We start from the raw sequence: 18,791 nt of genomic DNA, 5'->3' as shown, positions 1-18,791 counted from the left end.
TCAACTGGGCAAAAATTTATTCTGTTGGTAATTCTTTTTATTTATTATTTTTTTTATATTGGAAAACAGGAAAAGCTGCAAAGCCTACAGCAAATCGTTGCCATGTGACCATCATTGAAAAGTTGCACTATAAAACTCTAAATTTTTTTATTGCAGAAATTCATGGTATGTGTTGATACAGAAATCAACTGGGCAAAAATTTATTCTGTTGGTAATTTTTTTTATTTATTATTTTTTTATATTGGAAAACAGGAAAAGCTGCAAAGCCTACAGCAAATCATTGCCATGTGACAGGCAGATGTTAAGAGAAAAGTAATCTCTTAATTTTTTCCCCTGAAGAGATAGTAGTTGCAATCTTTGAGGAATACTTCATGGGAAAGGCTTTTCTGCAGAACCTAAGTAGATTGAAATAAAGGTTGCTCATGTTATATGGTGGGAGGGGCATGATTCTAGTACTGCTAGAACAACAGCTATGGAAATGTCTGTAGTCACATGTTGAAACTGAGTAGTCAGATATATAAAGTAGTTAGGCAGGAGATGAATTTCATAGTCTGATGTGAGACCATTACACTGCTTATTGGACACCTGAAGTGGCTCTTAAAAAAGTTCCTTGTTTGGTCTCTAGAGTGGGGTTTTTGGACTATGTAAAAAATAAATTAAAAATATAAAAAAATATATATATATATGTAAAATTGATAAAAGTAAAAAAAAAAAAAAATCCCTAACCCACCCATGGTACAAAAATGTACTATTGGTTTGCAAATCACCATTCATGTATGAGAGCAACATAAAGAGAAAAACAGCTGACCATTCATGAACTTTCCATTACATTTGTTGCCTATATAGAGAGTATATAGGCAACAATAGAGAGTATATATTGGAAATTATTAGGCTTGATAGTGACCTCACACTATGCATCTTCTCTGTCTGTCTCTCTCTTTCTCTCTCTCTTAGCATGAATTGGCTGTGTAAATGCCAGATAATATACCAGCTGATTGTGAAAATATCTAACCTTTCTTTTAGGGTTACACGGTGATCAGCATTCATTTTAAAAATTTTATGGAATTTACAACCCTGTTAAAAAACTTTTTTATTATCCTGACGTTTCGATCTTCACATCAAGATCATCATCTGGAGCGTACATAAGTATACAGAACAAGCTGAGTTACTTCATTAACTGTAAGCTAGAGAAACAATGATTTGATCACATGTTATTCTACTGGCGTGACCTCTGGTGAATAAAAAAAAAAATTAAAAATAAAATAAAACTTTTTTTACATCAAGCTAAATTCTATTTTTACAATGACAGGAATAAACATTCTTTTAGATCGTTTTCTTTCAGAAACAATTGGTGTCCTACTTTTTGGTATTACAATTCCTATATTTGATTTACAATACTGGATTTTCTACAGTCCTGTTAATAGTTGTTCTTGGTGAGGAAGGTCGAATATATGCCTTCCGTATGTTTGGGATTTTTAAACCATCATTGTTGTTCAGATTGGGGTGGTTGCTGATAATCTTCCAGGCTTCCTTGAATTTCCATTCATACCATGTTCTAGTGTGATGTAGACAGCTGGTGGTTTTCCAGTCAATTCTGTGTAAGGTATTCAGGGCATGATCAGAAAGGCCAGCTTCACCATAATTATTATATTTAATGTGTCGTTTATGTTCTTTTTTGTCTAATAGGAATAGTGCGTCCTGTTTCTCCTATATATGGTATGTTGCAAGTACAGTAAATCTGGTATACTCCAGGGTGAGCTAGTGGAGGGAGTGGGTCTTTGGATGAGTTGAGTAAGTTTTTTAATTTTGCAGGAGGTTTAAAGGTGGCTTTGAGGTTGTACTTTTGTAGTACTCTGTTTATTTTGTCTGATATTCCTTTAATGTAGGGAATGGTTATAGTTTTACTGTAGTCTGGTTAGTTTTTGTTTTTTATTGTGGTTTTGTAGAGAATTTTGTTTATAGTATTTTGGCTGTATCCGTTTTTTTGTAGGTTATTACTGATAATTTTAAACTCATCTTTCAGTGCCTGTTCACTGGAACAAATCGTCTGAGCTCTGTTTTTTAGCGTGTTGATGACACTTAGTTTTTGTGTTGGGTGGTTGTAGGAGTTTATGTGTATATGTTGTCCCGTATGTGTCGGTTTTCGGTAAACAGTGAAGGAAAGATTGCCTGAGGGAAGACGTGTGACAAGTGTATCTAGAAACGGAAGTGTATTGTGTTTTTCAATTTCAATTGTGAACTGTATGCGTTTGTGTTGTTTGTTTAGGTGGCTAAGGAATGTGTCTAATGTCTGGCGGCCATGGGACCAGATCGCGAAAACATTGTCAACGTATCTAAGCCAGACTTTGGGTTTTAGAGGGGAGGAATCTAGGGCAAGTTGCTCAAAATGTTCCATGTAAAGGTTAGCAATAGGGGGGGATAATGGCGAGCCCATGGCTGTGCCTTCTTTTTGTAAGTAGAAGGCGTTTTGCCATACAAAATAACCCGACCGTAATACATGTGCAAAAAGCGCCGTGATATATGGAGGGAATTTGTTTTGTAGGAGAAGGATTGTGTCATTGATTGGGACATTCGTAAAGATGGCAGAGACGTCAAAACTGACTAATAAATCATCTTTTTCTAATGTAATGTCTTTGATGATGTTTATGAAGTGTTGTGTGTTTTTGATATAGGAGGGGGAATGACCTACCAACTCGAGTGTTGCCGCTAATTGATGAATTCTTGATGTGAAGATCGAAACGTCAGGATAATAAAAAAGTTTTTTAACACGGTTGTAAATTCCATAAAATTTTTAAAAATGAAAATATCTAACATTTTACCTCTGGTTCAGTCCTGTATACTATCTGAAAACCAGCCTGCTTAATGGTTTACTGTTGTTCCCTTGAAGTTTGGGGGGGGGATAAGCTCTGGTTCTCCACAGCATGTTTGCCGTGCCCCTGAAAGGTATCACTCCACTGCATTTTAGAAGGTTGGAGGTCAGAAACTGGAAACCTTGCTCTAGGGAACGAATGTAGCATCAGATCCCCATCAGCAAGGTGGTGGTGGTGGTGTTTTACTGGATGAAGCAGGTTACCACCTAATATCAGTTGGCATTTCCTTCAATTAGGAAGGTATCCTTTGATGGATGGAGGGGGGACCAAAGGATAATCACTAATAGCACCAGAGCTCCTTTGGTGAAGAAGCTATATGTTTGCCTCAGCACTTAATCAATGTAATTTCAAAGAGCTTTCTTTTTTAGATGCTGTAATTTGATTTTCACTCCCATAAGACCTATGCAATGTTTTTAATTTTATTGTTCACTCAACAATGTTCTGTTATAGTTAAGAATACTGTAATGGATATAAAAAAAATTAGATTCATTCTAAAGAAATACTATTTTAAGTAATGAAATTGTGAATGTTACATACAGTGTATGCTGCACAAGCATCTGTATATTGCTGGAAAGCCCAGCATTATAGGGGTTGGTCAAACCTGTTTATCTATTGAAATCATTAACTGCAGAAAATGGACGTCCATTTTTGGCAACTTTAGAGGAAGAACCATTAACTGTATAATAGTCAATTTGTTGCAATTTTTTTTTTTTTTTAAACTACTACAATAATTTTCTAGAGCCTAATATGTTTATAATCCATAACTCTCAAAATCTGTGGTATTGTGCAAATTTAATCAGCAATAAGCGATTTCAGTAAAGCCATTTTCTAAAAAAAATGGACATGTCCTGTAGTTAATGATTCATCTGTCTAACATGTTTAACCACTTGTAGTTATTCAAGATCCAAATAATTGGTTAATTATTGTATTATTTCTCGATTTGTATTTTTTTTTTAAAATATTGCATAGCCTAAAATTAAAAGGATAATTTTTTTATAATGAATAAAACAACAGAATATGTATATAGCTCTCTTTTTTCTTATATCTGACATCTTATATTTCATAGGTGTGGGAACTAACAGCAAATAATGTTATTATGGTTTCTGCAATTGGCAATGATGGACCTCTCTATGGGTAAGTGAAAATATCACTTCTAAAACAATTGTAACTTACTGATTGGTGCTGATTTTGAGTTACATGTTTTGTTTTGAGTTCATAGCTTAGGGATAGAAACTAGTGGTGAAGTAGTCTATAGATAGAAACTTATGCCTTTTTTATTTTGTTATCTTTCATGCATTTTTTTTTTTAATATCATCTTTCTTTCCTTTATTAACAAAATGGACATAAATACACAGGGTCTCATTGTGTGTGTGTGTGTGTGTGCACGTGCACATATGTTGTCAATAAATATTTGCAATTACAAATACTTGAAAATTTCAGATTTATTTTATAACTAAGGAAAAGCTTAGTTTTCTGACATGTTATAATCAGGCATGCTTTAGAAACCTTTTTTTTTTTTCCCTTCTAAGATATATTTTGATTATAAGTTGTATACTGATCCAAAAGAAATGTTTCTGCAAAGAATTATTCTTAAGGAGGTTAATCTATCATTGCTGTAGGGCTGAAAAGTACCAATCAGTTTTAAACATTAAAATCACTGGTTTATATTTGTGTCTGCATGAGATTTTAGAAGTGATCCTTTAAAAATAGCCATGGGAAAATTGTGACTTACTGCAGTGTTTGTTGAAGGGTCTTTTGATGAAGCTGAATTTATGGGTTCTGTTTTTTGATACTAAAAATCACTGAAATCAGAAATGCTTAAATTATAGATATTATTATTATTATTATTATTATTTATAACTTCTGTGGAGTCACAAGACTCATAATGGAAAGTCCATCTTGGACAGCACGAAGTTATTATATCATTCCTTAAACTCATTCACAGTTTGCACTTCACTCTCTCAAGCAATGGCACTACATTCCATGGTCTTCAATGTTAATGATATATTTTGTTCTCATCATCATCATCATCATCAAATTCCTGCCATGTACCCTCAAGGGGTGTACAGGATATGATAGTACTACATGAAAAATATTACATCATTATTAATTTCCTATCTACAATTTTCCTCCAAATCAGTCTGTTACTTGTCAAGACTCCAACATTATCAGATCTTATATTTCTATCATCTAAGGCACTTTGTACCGTATGAATCCACCTATATCTTGGTCTTCCTCTGGGTCGTTTTGCTGCCAACCTGGCAGAGAACACTTGTTTTGCTAATCTTTCCTCGCCCATTCTGTTTAAGTGACCATACCACCTGAGATTAGCTCTGCTAACACATTCCTGGATGCTGACAATGTCAAGTTCTTTCCTAATATCCTCGATTTTAATATGATATTGCCATTGATGCCATCTGTTCACGCCTATAATCTTTCTCAGGACTCTCATATCTGTGGTCTCTAGTCTTGGTCAAGTGTTTTACTTCTGACCTAGCTCTCAGATCCATAAGTTAAAACTTATATATAAATATATAAATATTTTGTTCTTAACAGACAAAATATGTTATGTCATCATCATCATAATACAGTTACAGATAAACACTTTCAGGAGATATATACAGGATATCATGATAATACTACATGAACTACCAACTGTTGATAATGCTATCAACAGTTTTCCTCCAGATTAATCTATTATCTATCACATTTCAATATTGTCAGATCTTATATTTTGGTTTTCAGAAACAGGACAAAGGAAAGAAGGAAATAGAACAAAGAAAATGGCAAGGAAGCAGAACACAAAGGCATGTGGATATCTCCTTCTAGTTATCACTAGATAACTAGAAGGAGAGAGATATCCACATGCCCTTTTAAGGAATGTGGAGAACCAACCGAAGCCTCTAATCTGATGTCCAATCCTCACCTTTCCATGGTGCATCCTGTTAGTAGGTATCTGCCTGAATACAATTGTATTCTTATTGGCTTAAAGCCAAAACAAAATGATGGTACAACATGATATGTTATGTACCCTATTTAAATTATGCTCAAATTAAATTATTTACTGTAGTTTGAATTTCTGAAACTAAATTTCATATAGTTCCTGAACTTTTGCTGCAATATGTGATAAATGTCTATTGGGAAATGGAGCTACCCCAGTGTAACCAACCCACTAAAATTTATTTTAGAAAGAATGCTGATCAAAAACATATCTGAATATGCTTGAAAGGAAAGATTACAAAAGTTTAGTAATTAGTACAGTTGATTATTATATCGAACCCCTTGATACCTGAGAAAGTTTTTAGGTTTTGTTATTGAGAATTTAAGACAAAAAGACTAATCCTAACCTGTTCCATTCCAGAAACAAAGGAAAAATGCAAAAAATAGAACAGAAAATGGCAGAAAAGAACACAAAGGAAACAACAGGAAATGCAACAAGTGAGATGGTGGAGAATTATATGTTGATGGAAATCATAAACTTGAAAAAAAGGATTGGCAGGAACTATATATTACTATATAGACATGTTGCATTAAGTAGTCTTAAAGACTTGGGTAATAAATTATTGATTAATTAGTATCACGGGAGTGGTGTTAAAGCTATTGGAAAAGTTTGTCATAGAGAGAATTTGGGAATGAATGAATAAGAATATGATACTTTCTTGGGCAATAGCATGACTTAGTAATTCACTCACTTTATATCATAGTTAGATTGGTGGTTCAATTGGATAATGAGAATGATTACATGATGATACTACTGGATTTTGCAAAGGCAATTCACAGGTTACTACATGAACTCTGTTACACAAATTGGAACAAACAGGGATGGATATGAAGTTGATGGTCAGATACCAAAGAGTAATATATGGAGGTGCAGAATCCAGGAGAAAGCAGGTAACCAGTAGTGTGCCACAAAGCTCTGTGCTTGGATTGCTGCTTAATTTGTACAGAGATGATATATGAAATGATTTGAAAAAATATTAGTTGTTTGCTGTTGATGCAAAATTGGATAGCATAATAGTTAGGTGATGTATAGAGTTTGCAGGATGATTTAAATAGACTGACAATATAGGTAAAATATAATAGATGAAAAATGTGGACTAGTGTAAAATTCTGCATTTTGGGAAAAATGCATAATGAAAAATTGTGTACTTCATTGATGGAAATGTACTCTAGGAAATTGATGAAGCTAGGGATTTAATGGTATTGGTAAATTGGGAGTTGAAGTTCAGAGGGCACATTGCAAAGGGGGTACGATAGCTCATAGAATGACTTGGTTAAAGACCACACTAACAAGCAGAGGTAAGGAAGTTATCATTCCTCATTTAAGGCTTTCATACAGCCCTATTTGGATTACTGTGCAGAGGTTAGGCACCTGGTTTCTTGGCATTGAGAAATGGAGTAGAGAGGATCTAGAAATAGATGATCATGATAATCAGTGGTATGTGGAATGCTCCTTATGATGATAAATTGAGGAGGATATGGGTTGCAAAAGTTTTGAGAAGTGGAAAAGAGGAAAGGGTGATAGAAATGTTTGAATTATTAAACGGTTATAGGTTGATGCAGAGGGGCTTTTTCACCACTTGACCAGAGAGGCAGTAGAACAGTGGGTCTCCTTTAGAAATGAGTAACAGTGTGGTTAGCAAAGGTGTGAGGATCAGATTTTTTGCTTAGAGAATGGTAAATGAGTGGAATGGGTTGCTAGAGTTTGGAGTTTGTGGAAGGTGCTTTGTCAGTGAATGTGTTCGAGGAGAGGTATGATAGATATTGTGGGAGTCTCTTTATGATGAGTCTTCAGACTCTATGGAGGTTCCTGTGGAATAATAATCAGATAGAAATCAAACTCCTTTCTTAATGAGAGAAATCTTTATATAGGCTTTTTCAATTGAAGGTGAAGTATATATTCTCCTACAGGGTTAGTGTTTTTTATTATTATTATTATTATTGCTATTACAGTAATACCCTGCATTACGATTCTTCACTTTATGACGATCTGCTCACACAATGCTTTTCAATTATGCCGATGCCATTTATATCATGCCCCATTTGTTTATGCAGTAGTTTTAGCGACATGACACTGTCATGAATCAATGATATGCAGTATTCATGAGCTCATTTTATTTACAAAGTTGTTTGCTATTTCTGTCTGTGTTTTGGTGTTTTGATGTGAAAGGCTTCACATTTACAGATAGAAGGAAAATTAAAAACTTGCACTGCATGAATGCCATAAATACTTCGGAATTTTTGAGGCAGACAACATTTTTAATTGAAAAGTCAAAAAGAAAATGTATGAATATCTGAAAAAAGTTAAGAAAAGTTCTAAAGTTCAAGCTGAATGGAGACAAAACTGTAATAGCAATCAATACAAGGGCTATCCTGTAATCAGATACACATCAGGGATAATTGACTGGACACAAGCCGATTTGGATACACTTGATCGTAAAGCACAAAAATTAATGACATGAATCATGCTTTGTACCTATGCAGTGATGTGGATCAATTATACATAGCCAGGAAAAGCAAAGGATGTGGTTTTTTGCAAGTGAAGTGAACAGAAAGAAATGCCAAAAAGATTAGAAGGTTGAAAAAAATAAACCACCCCCCATGGTCATTATTAAAAGATATTGGAGTAAAAGGTGACATTCTTAACTTGGCAGTGGCTGAATTCAGCAGGACAACATCAAGAAAGAGATGGGTCTGATACTTGCTGCTCAAAAACAAGCACTACAAATGAATGCAATAAAGGTGAAGATTGAAAATATCTATAACAATAGCAAATGCTGATTGTGCAGAGATAAAGAAGAGACAGCGGATCAGCTAATTAGTTTTTTCAACAAGATTGCCAATACAGACTATAAACAAAGGCATGATTGGTTAGCAGAAGCTATCTACTGGAACTTGTGCAGGAAATATGGTTTCCCAACTTGCAAAATCCCTTGGGAACAAATGATTTAAAATGAAAATTAAAATGCCAAGATATTATGGAATTTTAAAATTCAGACAGACAACTTGAACATAATATGCCAAACATCACTGCAGTTGTACAACAACATATACGGTTTATTAATGTGGCGATACCAGGGGATAGTAGAGTAGAAGGAAAAGTACATGAAAAATTGACCAAGTATAGGGATCTGGAGATAAAAATTCAACAACTTTGTATCAGGAAGACAATAACAGTTCCAATTGTCATAGGAGTGCTAGGAGCAATGCCAAGAACATTTGTGAAACATCTGGAAAAGTTGAGCCTCCTAGATATAATACCACCTGAACTCTAGAAAACAGCATGTTTAAGTCAGAATTGGATTCACTTGGCAGTCAAAGATTTTGTTATTGTATTTCATGTTTCTTGTTTCTCTTTGACTGTGAGCTCTGTTAATTTGAATGAATTATATTAATAATAATTTAAAGACATAAAAAATTAAAATCACCCTGTTGCAGCTCAGGTAATAGATTATTTAAATTTCCAAAATCAGCTTTCATGAGCAAAAAATATGTTTTGATACTAAACAGGGAAAGTTGCATATGATTTTAGGAGAAAATTTTTGGGAACAAGGAATCTGCCAGTTCAGTTCTTTTTAAAACAAACATAAATAAAATAGGTCTAGTGAATTTTATGTTAATAGATGTACAAATTTTAAAAATTTGTAGATGTACAAATATTGAAAACTATTTCTGAATATATTATGAAAATATTAGTTTGTTAAATAAAAATGAAAATTTAAGATTGTTTAACTCTCATCTGTACACTTCATATGCATTTCTCTACAGACCAAACATGGAATTTTTTTCAGGCCTCCATTAAGCAGGGTAGTGGTCTCGCTCAGAAATTCAACCCCCACCTAAAGACAGCCACGAAAATTCATGCCCATGGCTTTGAATCAGCAGTCTTTTGGTTGGAAAACAGATATGCTAACCAGTTGGCCAACTAGGTATTTGTAAACAATATTTACAGTATTTTTAAATATTGTTTACAAAATAGATAATAAATCCAGAACAATTAAATTGGATAAATTTTGTGCAGAAGTAGACATCAAACACACCTATGATAATAAAGTCTTAGAAACCATATGTTCAAATATGTGTAACTCACTTGTTTCTTGAAAATAATGAGTATAGGTCTCATCACTTTAACTCCCTCATGCTTTCTGTACCATTTCATTAAAATGAAGATTCTTTCATTGCATTAAAATAAAAAGGACATATTAAAATTAATTAAACATTTAGAAGAATACAGAATAAAAGCTTACTAGATATTTTTGAGGAACAGTTTTCTCTCACTATTGCAAACACCACAGAAAAGGTTGTTATAACAGGGTAGTTTGCTATACTGAATTCCTTGAGCATAGCATTGTGCCTATGGGCTTTGGTTAGGTGAGTGAATGAGTTTGTTATAATAGTGCTTGTTACAGTGAGAATGAATTGTATCACACTTATGTCTGTATACTGAGAAACACATGTTACTTATGTAAATGATTTATGCTAACATTTTTTGTTGAAATGGCTGGCATCTTTAGTACAAAGATGCCAGCCATTACAAACTTTATACAAAGACATTTGGAACTGCTAAAAACATTTTTTTTTTTTTTTTTGACAATGACAAGTTTTATTATCATAGACATATTCAGTACAATTCAGTAAAATACAGACAAATTCATATCATATTCAGTATAAAATGCAGAGTACTTAATTCTTTATATAAATTATACATTTTTTTTCTTTTTTGAGTGCCATCTCCTATCAGAGGTTGGCAACCACCTTGGCAAATTTTGAGCGATCCTCATCCACTCTGAACAGTCCCTCAGAGCTTATGCCAGTCCACTGTCTGATGCCTGCCAGCCAAGATTTTCTTCGTCTTCCTTGTCCTCTTCCATTTATCTTCCCTTTTATAATCAATTTGAAGTATCTTATATTTTTCATTACGAAGTAGGTGACCAAGATATGCAGTTTTCCTTCTCTTTATGGTATCTAAAAGGTCACGTGATTTCCCCATTTGTTCCAGTACTTCCTGATTGGAAGTTTTTGCTGTCCATGGGATTTTTAACATTCGTCTGTATAACCACATCTTAAAGGCTTCAAGTTTTTTTATTGATGTTGTCTTTAAGGTCCAAGTTTCTTAACTGTACAGCAGTACAGACCACAAATAGCATTTAATCATGCATACTCTAAGCTCTAAATTTAAATTGCAGTTACACAGTGTTGATTTCATCAGGAGAAAATTTTTTCTTGCTATTTCAATTCTGACTTTTATTTCCGTTTCTGGATTTCATTCTTCATTTAACCAGCATCCAAGTTATTTAAAGTTTGTCACTCTTTCTATTTGTTTCCCATTTAAAGAAAGTGCTGAATTAAGAATTGGTTTCTTGCTTATGACCATGAATTTAGTTTTGGTGATATTTATTTTTAACCCCATTTTTTCACTCTCTTCGTTCACTAGTTCCAGAAGATTTTGAAGATCCTGAATATTGTCAGTAAGGAGAGCTGTGTCATTAGCATATTAGATGCTACTGATGATTTCACAATTTACATTAATCCCTTCATCTTTTTTTTTTTTTAAACTTAACTAAATATTTTTTTACATATGGATTGGCATGAATGTGCATACAATTCACCATTCAGTGCTGTAATACAACACACAATTCAGTAGTAATAATACTAATAATAATGGAATGATTTTATATTAATATACATAATTTTTCTGCATTTTGTCTTTTGCATTTTTCTTTCAATATATATATTTTTTTATAGATTCTGTATTAAAAAACATCTAATACAGATGTTTTACTTCTCTACAAAAATTCAGTATACAAGTTACTGAGTACATTATTTTTGATATACTTGTTTGTTGGTTTGGGTGGTATTTCTGCTTTCTTCCTCAAAGCTTCTGCATAGCTTATCTGAGGAAGATAATTGATGGCAGTGTTGTGTTGTAGTGGTTTTGTTTCAGTACCCTGCTGCAAGCCAGGTGTAGATTTATCTATTTATATGTATGTGCTTGGAAGCATATATGAAGATATATATAGTTTTTTTCTGGCTAATGTGTAGAGGTGAGTACACGTGCCCACAGACCACCACTACATGAGCACAGTTTAACCTTTTTTTTTGGGGGGGGGGGTGGATTTGATATGGTGCGCTATAGTATCTATATATAGCACATGTTTCAGCTCTCTGTAGGTCCCTAGGTTTCTGTTATCGAATGGCAGTTTGTTGATCATGTCATGTATGCAGAAGCTTCAGATGGCTTTTCTGTAGTGATTATTATACTATATGTTATTTTGTTGACTGTGGTCTTGTTATCTGATATGTTGTTCTGGTTACTCTGTAAGTTGGATATTGAAGTAATGTTTCAGCATGACTGTGTAATGGCATAAGTGTTTCGCCTTAAATATTTTTGGTTCTGTTCTTGCTGCCTGTATAAGTGTGGACTGTTCTCTTTGTTCCCAGAATATCCGTTTTACCATTTTATTTTGCAACTATTGTAATCTGTTAAGTTTGTAGTCTGCGCAAAATATGTATGATGTAATTGCATGTGTGCTACCGGTATTATTAGTGTGGGGGATTTTTCTTGCCTAAACTTAATTACGAAATCATTATTATTAGACCTAGTAACCTGCAGGGAAAAAAAAAATGGTGGCGGCATTGTCATTCCATGATTTTAATTTAGATTTCAGTCATTTCGTTAAGTGTGAAGTCTGTTATATGTATTCCTTCCATTACATGAACGATTTGTGGATGTTTAGCACGGATGGAAGAAGGGTATGTGCGTAGTGTGACCTGAATGAGGAACTGATGAATACAAATATGAAATTGATGACAGAAAGTGTTAGTAACGATTGTGTTGCAAGTGCACGTTTGAAAGAGTAGGATGGTGAGAAAGAGAGGCGAAAAATGTTAAAAAATCAGGAAAAAAAAAAGAGCGATTTGAAAACTGTAACGGATGTTAAAAGGGACAAAAGAGAGTCACGAGTGGCGGAAAGAAACGGAATTCAGAGAACTAATGAAAGTAGAAATGGTGTTACGCAGAAATCGCAAGTGAAAAAAATCGAAAGAATAAATGATAGCGAAAAAAGAATGAATGATGGCAAAAGTTGGACACATGTTAGACTGAAAGTACAGAAACAGAGAAGGATGAATGAGAGGGGAAAGTGAGAAGAGGGGATCGAGAGTTAGAAAGTTAGAAAGATTTAATGATAGAGAGAATGTGTCACGAGATTCGGGAAGTGAATTGGATTGGATGAGACAAGAAATGAAATGGATGCGGAATGAAATTAGTAGAATTCAGGTCAAAACTATTAAAATAAATCATGATGGCATGAAAGAGTTAACGAAAGATGAGCGAGTAGCGTTGTATAGCGACTCCATTATTAAAGGTGTGCTAGAGGATAAAATGCACAGGGTATGTTTTCCAGGCGGTAAAATGAGTAGAGTGATTGAGGCATTGGATATGAAGAGGAAGTGAGCAAAGGAGTTGATGGTTTTAATTGGCACGAATGATTTGACAGAGGACAAAGAGCACGTCAGAATGGATATCAGGAGGCTGCTTAGAAGGATAAAAGAGAATAGTGTGACAGGAAGGGTAGTCAGCATGTTGCCTAGGTATGACTGTGGTGAGATGAGGCGGAGAGCAAGGATTATGAATGATATGCTGGCTGAAATGTGTGAGGAGATGGGAGTACAGTTTGTTAATGTGTGGAATGAGTTTGAGGGACGAAGTGAGCTGTATGGGAGCGATGGACTGCATTTGAATGGTTATGGTGTGAGTCGCTTGGAGAGACTGCTGCTGGAAGGTAGAGAAGTGAATAGAGAGAATGAATCAGATCGAGAGGGGAGTGATGTGGAAGAGCAGGAGAGTAAGACAGGAGAGATTGAAGAAGTGGAAATGAATGGGGAAGTGAGTGGTATGAGTATAGAAAATGAGAGAATGGGTGTGCAAGAGGAGCAAGGAAACGGGGAGGCTCAGGGTGGACGGGTACACAGCGTGAGAAAGGTGGATGCTCCAAGAGGAAGTGAGAGCATGTGTAGGCAGTAAAGAAATGGGATGACCGACCAGGGATCAAGAGGAAACAGATGAAATTGAAAAGGGTTCTAAAATGAAGAAGCAGAAAGGGAAATGGCCCCAGTCCGGCATGGAGAGATCACATCGAGTGAGTGGAATCAGTGGAACTAGCTGTAGAAATGAGCTGTCGTGTTTGTATACCAATGCTAGAAGTATAAGAAACAAGGCAGATGAAATGGTTGCACTAATTGCATCTGTTCACCTAAAGATTGTTGGAATAAGTGAGACATGATTAGATGAGGACGACATCCTGACAGGAATAGAGATGGAAGGGTATGATATGTTTTGTGAGGATAGAAGGGGTAAAAAGGGAGGGGGATTGCTATTGATGATAGAGAAAGAGTTATGTCTGTACAAGGTAGAGATGCAAGAGGGAAATAGGGCCAGTGGTTTTGAGGCAGTATGGTGTGAGATAGAGGTGAATAGAATCAAATACTTAGTGGGATGTTGTTATAGACCTGGTAATGTGGATGGTGGTGATAGTGAAATGTATAGTCAAATAAGCCAAGCAAATATGAAAAGGGTGATCATTATGGGTGATTTTAATTATGGCAATATAGACTGGAATGAAGAGATGGCAACTGCAAGGACCCTTGTGAAAAAAGGGTTATGGGGAACTACAAAGGGGGTGATTATGAAGAGCTCAGGAGACAGCTTGCGGGTGTAGCATGGAATGAGGAGTTAGCTGGAAAAGAGATCAATGCAGCTTGGGGGATTTTAAAAAACTATTTAGTAGATGCAATGTTTAAATGTATTCCAAGGGTGAAAAGGTTAAATAAGGTAGGTGTGAGATGGATGAATAAAGAGATTAAGCATGCGATACAGAGAAAAAGGGCATTGTGGAGGCAGCATAAGAGAAGTGGAAGTAACCAATTTCATGAGGTCTACAAAGACCAGGCAAGGAGGATGACTTGGTTGGTGAGAGTAGCTAAAGAGAGGTATGAACAGCAGTTAGCTAATGAAGCCAGAAAGAATCCTAGGGAGTTCTTTCGATATGTAGCCAGCAAAAGAAAGAATGATTATGGAAGGATGGCATTGATTGGAGGAAATGGTATAAAGACAGCTGTTGCAGAATGTGTGGTGGAGATACTTAATGAGCAGTTCATAAAGATCTTTCAATCTTGTGAATGTGACTTCATGGAGAGATTGAGAGCAGTTGATGTTGGGGAGGAGAGACTGACTGTAAGTGAGCAAGAGGTGTTTGGGGAGTTGAGTAAACTAGATGTAAATAAGGCTGTGGGACTTGATAATATATCACCACGTATTCTGAAGGAATGTGCCAGAGAGTTGACACCTGCCTTGACATATTTTTTTAATATAAGTCTTGCACTTGGTCAAGTTCCTAAAGAGTGGAAGGAGGGCAAGATTGTGCCACTTCATAAAGGAGATGATCGAACTCAAGCATCAAACTATAGGCCTATCTCTGTGTCAGGAGTTGATGTTAAGTTGTTGGAGAAGCTTGTGAGAACTAGGATCTAGAGTTGGGGTTGACAACAATGGTATAATTTTCGATAGACAGCATGGATTTGCTGAAGGGAGGTCATGTTTTAGTAATCTACTTACTTATTACAATAAAGTGACTGCTTCCTTGGACAGAGGAGAAGGATACACAGTAATATACTTGGATTTCGCAAAGGCTTTTGCTAGAGTACCTCATGATAAGTTGACAGTCAAACTGGAGCAGATGGGGTTGGATATTAGATTGGTTCATTGGATTGGAGACGAGACTGGCTATCTGATGGGTATCAAGTTGTGTATGGGGGTGCGATATCCAGGAAAAGGAAAGTCACTAGTGGAGTGCCTCAGGGGTCTGTTTTAGTGCCATTACTATTTAACTTGTATATTAATGATATTGGCGAAGATTTCGATGGAGATATTCATTTGTTTGCAGATGATGCAAAGTTGGGACGAACCATAAAGAGTAGTGAAGATGTTGTGGCCTTGCAAGAAGACTTGAATAAATTGAGTGATTGGGCACAGAAATGGAGATGTGAGTTCAATGTTGCAAAATGTAAGGTTTTAAAATTTGGAAAACAAAGATGGGATGCAGAATTTATGCTCGGTGAGAATATATTGTTAGAGGTAGAGGAAATAAGAGATCTCGGGGTGATAGTGGATAAGGATCTAAAATTTAGGGGACACATTGCCAAAATTATGAAGACAACACAAAGACGTCTGGGAATGATGTGGAGGACACTGACGTGTAGAAGTAGGGAAATTCTTGTTCCATTGTATAAGGCTTTGATTAGGCCACACATGGGCTATTGTGCCCAGATTTGGTCACCGGGTTTTCAGAAGGATGAAGAGATGTTGGAAATGGTCCAAAGGCGACTGACAAGGTAGTTTCTGACCTCTGGAATGTCAAGTATGAGGAAAGATTGAGAAGATGTAATTTGCAGAGTCTGGTGGACAGGAGGAAGAGGGGAGATATGATAGAGACCTACAAGTTGGTAAGGGGTTGTTATAAGATCAATGGTGGAGAAGTTCTGCAGAGGATAGTGGGAGATCAGGGGAGAACCAGAGGTTATCCCTGGAAACTGTATAAAGAGGGTGTGAGTAGGGAAGTGAGAGGCAGGTTTTTTTTGTGCAGAGTTGTGAATGATTGGAATGCCTTGCCTGAGGGTGTGGTGTTTGTAAAGAGTTTGAGTGTGTTTAAGACACGGTATAATGAGATGTGTGTGTGATAAAAGGACCTCCCGGATGAGTCTTTGACTCCACGAGGTCTTGGGAAATAATAATAATAATACTTTATAGATTAGTATTTTTATGTGTGTCAGAGCAATGCCTTTTAATCAATATAGTTTGATTGCTATTATCCTGAGTTTGTTGTGTAGATAATTTGTTATGGCTATTCCAACTTTGATCAGCATCGAAATGAAGTCCGAGATAACGTGTTTTTTTTCACCTATATGATGGTTATGGTTTTAGGATCAGCGCTTTGTGTATAAGAGGATAGATTTCAGATAATGAGATATTTAGTTAATATGGTTAGGGTCTGGAGGTTTTTGAATATCATTAGCTTTGTTTTTTTTTAGGGTTTATATATATATATATATATATATATATATATATATATATATATATATATATATATATATATATATATATATGCCGTTTTCAGTTAGCCAGTTATTGATCAGATTGATGTCGTATTGCATATTTTGTGTAAGCTATATTTATGTTGTTGTGAATGGATACTATGGCTGTGTCATCTACATATTGAAGGATATTACTTTTTAGAGGAAGAGGGCTAATATTGCATGTGTATATGTAAAACAGAATGGGAGATAGAACAACTCCTTGTGGTACAGCTTCACAGGTTACCGGTACCTCTTTGCCGTGCACTAATCCTATATGTGTGTGATGTGCTTTCTGTTTTTCATGTATGCTTTGAACCACTGGAATAGATGATGTTTGCTGATATGTGTTAGTTTGTTCAACAAGGTTTTGTGTGTTAGTGTGTCAAACGCCTTTGTTAGGTCAATAAAAACGACTAATACTATTCTGTTTTTATTTAACACTGTTTCTTAGGTCTGTGAAATTTTTCAGGAATGTTTCTGTTACTTTATTTTTTTGAAAACCATATTGTGCTTTTAGTGTGATTTGGAATTTTTCAGTGTATGCGGAGAGTTTGCGATACACAATGCACTTCATGATTTGGTTGATTCCAGATAATGTGACGATGGATCTATAATTAACTGGTAATTAGTTTACGGAATTAACAATGCATATGAAGATTATTAATTAAAGGCATCTTTAATGAATAACTTCTATATTTCGGCAACGTCACGTTGCCATCTTCAGGAACATAAAAATATGGTATGTGCATGCAGGCACTAACAAAAGCAAATGAGGAAGAAGGCAAGAAACTAATATTGTTCCTAAAGTCCTAATGGTGCCCTCTGGCGGCTAATTTTGTTGTCTTGGCCGTTGGGCTGAAGTTCTCATAATGTAAGTCTCCCAAATTTGGGGTAGTTTCATGCACCCAAATTTGTTGAGGTTTGGAACATTTTTTAGAGCTGCTGATGATTCCTTGAATAATCTTTCGTACTTAAACTTGCTGCAGTGTATTATTTTAGTTTTCTTCCAACGAATTCTATGGTGGGTATCTAAGGCATGGTCTGCCAGCCCAGAGTGGCTGCACTGGTGAAACTGGATGTAGTCTTTGTGTTCTGAAATCCTGATATTTACTGTCCTGCCTGTTTGGCCAAAGGATCTATAATTACTTATAATATTTCTTTTCCCATGTTTTTATATGGGAGTGATGATTAATGCAGTCTTTATTGTTTCAGGTATGTGCCCTGTTTCGAAAATTTTATTTAACAGTTTTAGTATAACTGGACGTAGGTTAGTTGAGTGTTTTCTGATGTCTTTTGATCTGATTCCATCTGTTCCTGGTCCTTTGTTAGGATTAATTTGATGAATTGCAAGTGATAGTTCTTCTTTTGTTACTGTGGGGAACTGCATTGACTGGGTTGCTCATGGTCCTAGTGGAGAATATTTCTTTGAGGAGAGAATGTTTCCTGCAGTTTTTGGACTGAGTTTGTTAAGTGCTAATTAAAGTTGTTTGCCAAATTGTTTGAGGGATTTGGGCTCGCAAGCAAAGCTGTGTTTTATTTTTCTGAGGCACAGTGGTTTTGTGTGTATTGTCCAACATTTCATTGATCAGGTGCCAGGTTTCCTTTATGTCATTCTAAGCTGTTGTTAATTTGTTTCTGTAATAGTTTCTTTTTGCAGTTATAATCTGTATTGTTAAGAGATTCTGTTTTCTTTTGTATTCAGCTTGTAAAACTGTATTGTTAAGTGACCTCTTACGTTGTTTCCACCAGACATCTTTTCTTTGTATGTCTATTAATATGTTGTCTGTT

The 18,791-nt window shown here is 35.4% G+C and overlaps 1 protein-coding gene across 2 annotated transcripts in view; it reads left to right on the top strand.

Annotated features, from left to right (window-relative positions):
* S1P (membrane-bound transcription factor site-1 protease) overlaps nucleotides 1–18,791 on the top strand; it is a 480,656-nt gene that overhangs the window by 197,894 nt on the left and 263,971 nt on the right. For both annotated transcript variants that reach the window (XM_090401757.1, XM_090401758.1), the window contains one exon: nucleotides 3,937–4,004. In XM_090401757.1, coding sequence (XP_090257883.1) covers nucleotides 3,937–4,004 — 68 coding nt within the window. The remainder of the gene's footprint in view (nucleotides 1–3,936; nucleotides 4,005–18,791) is intronic.

The sequence above is a fragment of the Typopeltis vanoorti genome, chromosome 12, assembly GCF_054136105.1.
Source record: "Typopeltis vanoorti isolate ZY-2024b chromosome 12, IOZ_Tvanoo_1.0, whole genome shotgun sequence".
NCBI classification, from domain to species: Eukaryota; Metazoa; Arthropoda; class Arachnida; order Uropygi; family Thelyphonidae; genus Typopeltis; species Typopeltis vanoorti.
This window is presented reverse-complemented; position numbering and strand designations above follow the sequence as displayed.